At 36.7% G+C, this 6,000-nt stretch overlaps 1 protein-coding gene across 1 annotated transcript in view; it reads right to left on the bottom strand.

Annotated features, from left to right (window-relative positions):
- Positions 1-4,983: 4,983 nt before the first annotated feature.
- The window catches only part of LOC135128455 (uncharacterized), a 45,459-nt gene continuing 44,442 nt past the window's right edge, over positions 4,984-6,000 (bottom strand). The window contains exon 4 of the mRNA XM_064055365.1: positions 4,984-5,946. Coding sequence (XP_063911435.1) covers positions 5,293-5,946 — 654 coding nt within the window. The 3' untranslated portion in view covers positions 4,984-5,292. The remainder of the gene's footprint in view (positions 5,947-6,000) is intronic.

Raw genomic sequence — 6,000 nt, 5'->3', positions numbered from 1 at the left:
CGCTGATATGCCAAGAATTATTAGAAAAGTTAACAACCCAGCCAAAATCTTTACAAAACCATTGACTAAAATCACGAACGGCACGACATGGGTACTAATTATTATTATTAATATGGAGAGAAAACGACACTGATTTTCACCGCTCTTAAGAAAATTCCAACTAAGGAAATTATTAGTGTCATCAAAAAAAAACACAATCCGTCCAAAGAAGAAAGGGCCGCTCTTAAAACCAATACCGACCTAGTCATCCTTCCCGCTAACAAAGGCAATGCCACAGTCATTCCCGCATTGAACGTAAGATCACAATCCTTTTGAGATCAGGTGATTTCCCAACCAATGTACTCAAACCCCGAAATTGCAAACCACCACGTATAGACGGTCTGCCCAAAATCCACAAAAACAATTGCCCCCTTAGACCCATCGTCAGTTCTTTAAAGTCTCCCACTTACACTACAGCACAATATCTCGCCCGTGTTCTGAAAGAATATACCGAGAAAACCTCCTCACATATTCTTAACTCCTCACATTTTGTCTAACTGATCTCCGAAAACTCTCTTGACCCCAAAGAGCGAATTGTCAGTTTCGACGTAACATCTTTATTCACAAAAGTTCCCGTAGCCGACGGGTCCTCAACATTAATCCGTGAATTGCTTTCCAGTGACGGACAATCTCAACTTCTTCACGATCTCGCGGAAAAATGTCTAACCTCCACATTTTTTACCTTCCAAGGCCAATTCTACAAACAAATCTCTGGCACTCGTCATAGAGGCTTTTGAAGAGACAACCATTGGATCCGCTCATCTCAAACCCAAAGTCTGGTTCCGCTACATGGACGACACCAGTGGTGGCTCCTCGGGGTGGGCAGGGTGGGCAATGCCCACCCCATTTGATTGTTTACGATACGAAGTAAAATATTGATTTTTTTTCTTTTTTAAATTATTTTATATGTATACACAAATAATTATCGTCATAAACATCATTTAAGCCAACGAATTTTCTTCATTACATCCCGCAGTTTCCGCAACTGAGAAATTGCAGTTGCAAAAAAGTGCGTCAGATCTCGGCGTTATACGGTTTATGTGAGGATGGGCTAGTCCACCCTGGTCCACCCTCTCGTAAGCAACGACATACGTTCGGTTTTCTATGTACGTGATTGAGAGTAAAGAATTCGAAATGCGCGTCTTTGCATATCCGTGTTTGCTTGCTTCAAGCGGGGCAGGACGCCCTGGCATCAACGTATATCTCAAACGCTGCAGAATCGGATCTCTCGATATTCGATTCAAGGATTCAATAAATTAATTTCGATTTTTTTATTTCTTCTGTATTGTAAAAGTATAGAGGTAATTATTTTTATTACTCTATTGAAATATGGGTAAGATAGTAAGGAAAATAATGTTATGCGAAAATTCTTGAATACTATTGTTATAGAAAAGAGCAACACCATAATAATTAATAAATACTTTTTTATATCAAATGAAAATTTGTAATAACCATATTCTTGTATTATGACACCGTGTAAACTTTATAATGAATTATAAATTTAAAAATCCGAATACCCAATGATGAGAATAAGTAATACATTTATTATTGCAGTACGTATTTGACATGTGTATTTTTTTATTATTACATATGCATTTTTCTTTCATAAATATAACTGTAGCAGAGTCAACAAAAGTTAAATATACGCTTAATTTATTATTTAATTCAGACTCTCCGCACAGGTTTGTTACGCGCTTCTAGGATGGGCAAATCCACCCTGAAAATCGGAAGCACTTGGCATGGTTCGTCCTCGTCGGAGACACGACTCAATTGAATTCAATCAGATCAGAAACTGCATTCTGGATAGTGCATTTAATTATAAAATGTAGCTTATTCAAATTACCAAATAGTTAGGCGGGTACCAAAGTAGGTACTTTCTAGCAATTTTTTTTAATGGCAAATCCGACTGTAAGGTGTGCAAATAATATTAGAGAGGTGGTAAAAAAGATATTAAAGATATTGAGTTTTTGTTTTTAATAAATAAATCCAGTAGTATGGAACTTGATATTTATGAATTATTTGTTTATAAATTAAGATCATGTCCCAAAATGAAACAATTGGTCATCAAAAACTCTCGTAGCAGTAATAAAGGCTTTAATCAAAGTTCGGACAATAAATATTACCTATTGGCTGATCGGTAGTGAAACAACAAACAAAACTGTTGGAATTGTCTGCTATTTAACATAAAATTAAATTACGAACACTTTAGAATTCCACAAGAAGAGCGATATAAAATATATCGCTACTGTTTTACAAAAGCATGACCAATCTAAATAAACGAAAATTACTTGGAAAACGAAGTGAAACTATAGAAAATTCTCTTAAATTCGGCGTTTATTCGATATGATAATTTTCTTGGCTACACAACAACATACATTTCGGGGGGATGAATGGCAAGTTTCTCTTAAAGTAAATTCAATGATAAATTTAAAAAGTTTTTGGAGGAGTCTTTAGTAATTAGTGGTCTTCAGAACGATTATTTTGGAATTATTTTTATTTTATTTGTTATTGTTAACTTTGTTAGTATTTTGAGAATTTATTTTTTGTTTCATTTGGCATTTTAAATTTTGCTTTTGCAATAATTTTCCAAATTGCTGCTTTTTCTAAGTCTAGCTTATCTCAAAGGTTTAAAATTTAACGTTTTCTCGTCATGTTATTTCAAAATCTTTACATGTTGGGATCATTATTTGAGTTTATAGTTCTATAAACTCCTAACAAATCTATTTATGTGCTGAACCTTTTTTTTTGCTCCTATTTCCTCTTCTAGCAAGAGTCTTCGACGTTCTCGTTGGTTCTTGCTGAACGACATTGTAAGTAACATTTATAAAATAATATATATGTAATATACATAAAATATTTGTTATATTATATTGATTGACATGCAGCACCAAAACAAAAACACGTTCTCACAAAAATGATTAATTATATATATGTGTATATATTTTTTTCATACATGTTATAACCTACCTGTAATGCTTTGCCCACCCATCAAAAATCACCACGAGCCGCCACTGGACGACACATTTGTCAAAACGCCCTTTCAGTCTCTCACGACTATCTCAACAGTCAACACCCCTACATTCAGTTTACCATGGAATTGGAAACCAACAATTGTCTTCCTTTTCTTGATGTTATTATAACCAGGTTACCTGAAAGTCGACTTGGTCATTCGGTCTATCGAAAACCTACCCGTACCAATCGATATCTTCACGCTACGTCTCATCACCACCCCGCCTAAAAACGGTCTGCCATTGCCTCCCTAATTAATCGAGCCACTACCATTTGTCAACCGGACAAACTCCAAAAAGACTTAGAACATCTCCAAATATGTCTTCAACAAAATGGATACGACCACCACACTATCAAGTCTGCCATTCAAGGTCAGCTTGATCGTAACTCTGATAAAACTTCAGATTGCCCAAAATACTCCAAATGCAAAAAGTTAAAACAGTCTTTAAACCTGCAACTAAAGTTTCACAAATTCTTCCTTCCGTCATAGATTCTCGCCAAGCTCTAGACTGTAGAAGAATCTACAGCATTCCTTGCTTCTGTGGCGCTAAATACAGCGTGTTATTGAAAGGTACGTTCAAAATAAAATCGGCAATTGGTCTCGAAGTATGGGTGCTAAAAGTAAAAAAAGTTCAGGTAAAAGTGTTCTCCTTTTAGAGATAAAAAATATAAAAATTTATGTCCAAATTCGTTGTACGCCTCTGATAAAAAGATCATTTTTCGTTTCTATAGCAACATTTAGTCTTGACAAAAGTTTTATTGTTACAGTTGCTAGGATTTACTAAAATAAATAAATTTTACCTATTTATCCTTCTGGAGCGTCTTAAAAGGTTGGATAAGGGTTAATTTTCCCCTTATAATTTTGATAACACAAAATAAGTTTTTCAGACTTCTTAGACTTCGCGAAGAACTGTCAATTTTGTTGTACGTACCTTTCAATAACACCCTGTACATAGGAAAAACTGGTCGGTCCCTAAAAATTCGAATTCAAGAGCACAAACGTTGTCTCAAAACAGGTCTTCTGTCCCATTCTGCCTAGATGAACACTAACATGAAACCGGGTACACCATTCTGTTTGAAAATTCGCAAGTCCTGTCCAAAGGACCACATTTCTATGACCGGAAAATCCGTGAGGCTATTGAAATCCATAAATGCACTCCTAATCTCAACCGAGACGATAGTTATTATCAGCCAAATATTTGGAAGCCCACATTGGATGCAATTGCTCGTTTCTCTCCCCCCACTCCGCCCAGAGCCGTCCAATCAACGTCAGCCACGACGGTTTCCCCCACCACGTCTCTACAAAAAGGTTACATATTCTTTGCAGCCAGAAGAGTTCCGCCTCTTGTATGGTTGACATATTGAGTTATCCTACCCTTTTGCCTTCTTCCTAATTTCTCAACCCTGCTTCTGAAGATGCCACTTACATAAGTGTGCGAAACGTCGAGCCCAACAACTCAACTGACACGATCCTAACCCGGAAAACGATCATATTGACTCCGACCGTGAAAGCCCCTGAAAGCTATGATGAATGTTACTTAACAACCTTCCCAATTAGTAACGCATAAGTAATTTTAATCGAAATTTCAATCAATCTTATCCCGAAATCGAAAAGATTTCTATTAAAACGTTTTCTTGTTACTGCCATCTACTCTCTGAAACCAGCTTCCGATTTTTCTGTGCAGGTGTATTTCAAAAACATCCTGTCTAAGAAACTGAATTTGTTTGATTGTACTTCATGGAAGGTAAGTTCTATGTAAATAACTTCTCGACTAAGTTTTTAGATATAATTAAATAATTGGACATAGAAACGGAAGCAACACAAGAAAATAAAAAATATTGGAACAAAAAGACAGTAAAACATGGTATATTTCAGTTTAATTTTAATATATACAGTTTTATTTTTACAATCATGTTTTACAATACGTCGCCCTATATTCGTATTTCGTATTGTTTTATAATTTTCATACATATAATGGAAAATGTATTATTTATACTTAAATAAGTACATAAATAAATAAAATATATAGGACTTTAATACAAAACCAAACCCAAAAACCGCATATACACTTCGCAGCACACACCTTCCTCATTTCTTACGTACATTTCCTGCTGACTAAACTTAATTTAATATGTACCGCAACAGCAAATCAGGCGAGAGTGTTTTCACAGGAATGAATCTAATTTTTATTACCATAAACCACGAGAGCTTCTTGTTGATTTTAGGCGATGCTAAGTGGGGTGTTAATACACCTTATACACTGGAGTGTATGCCGCCAACGTGGGAGTCACGGTCGAGCCGACGACGTCCTCCTGGTATCCCTTGGCATTCTCTAACAAATAGGGAGCCACAGTTGATCCGACATAATTACCCAATCCATTTATTTCGCCGCTGTTTGTGTAAATTTCTACCTTCGGCTGCGCATTCCCCGCTGAAAAATGAACAGAGCTTTTCGGGTAAATGTCGGTGCTGGGGGCGGGTGTGGCGGCGACGTAAGTATTGTAATCTTGGTAATCATCTTTGCTCGGCTGCGTTGGTAAAGGTGCGTATAAAACCTTGTTCTCATCGAACGCACGCAACTCCGTAGGCAAATGCGATCCGCTTATGTGATCGTATTGGTAATCGTAAGAATTCGCCTTCAGAATAGGTATCGGCCGGATTTGGCTCCTGTGTTGAATTTGTATATTCTGCGCTGAAACGTCGTTTTCTGTGTATTTGACGTCTGCTTTGTAGCCGTTTTTGTCGGCTATGTATGACACTATTTGCACCCTGCCGTCTGGCAATTTTACCCTATATTCCCCATTCGTGGCTCGGGAATTTTGGGATTGAGTGTGAGAGAAGTCGTCGCCTGTTAAGTGATCCACTACTTTGTATGAAAAGGCGTAATTCTTTCTTTGCTGCAAAACATAAAAATGGATGAGATGTGGACGAAATAGGGTGTTGGATAACAT

The sequence above is a fragment of the Zophobas morio genome, unplaced genomic scaffold (assembly GCF_036711695.1).
Source record: "Zophobas morio isolate AGI-343-1 ecotype UQ-CSIRO unplaced genomic scaffold, CSIRO_AGI_Zmor_V1 ptg000012l, whole genome shotgun sequence".
In the NCBI taxonomy this organism is placed as follows: Eukaryota; Metazoa; Arthropoda; class Insecta; order Coleoptera; family Tenebrionidae; genus Zophobas; species Zophobas morio.
The sequence above is the reverse complement of the archived record's forward strand: the minus strand, read 5'-3'. Positions and strand labels throughout refer to the sequence as shown.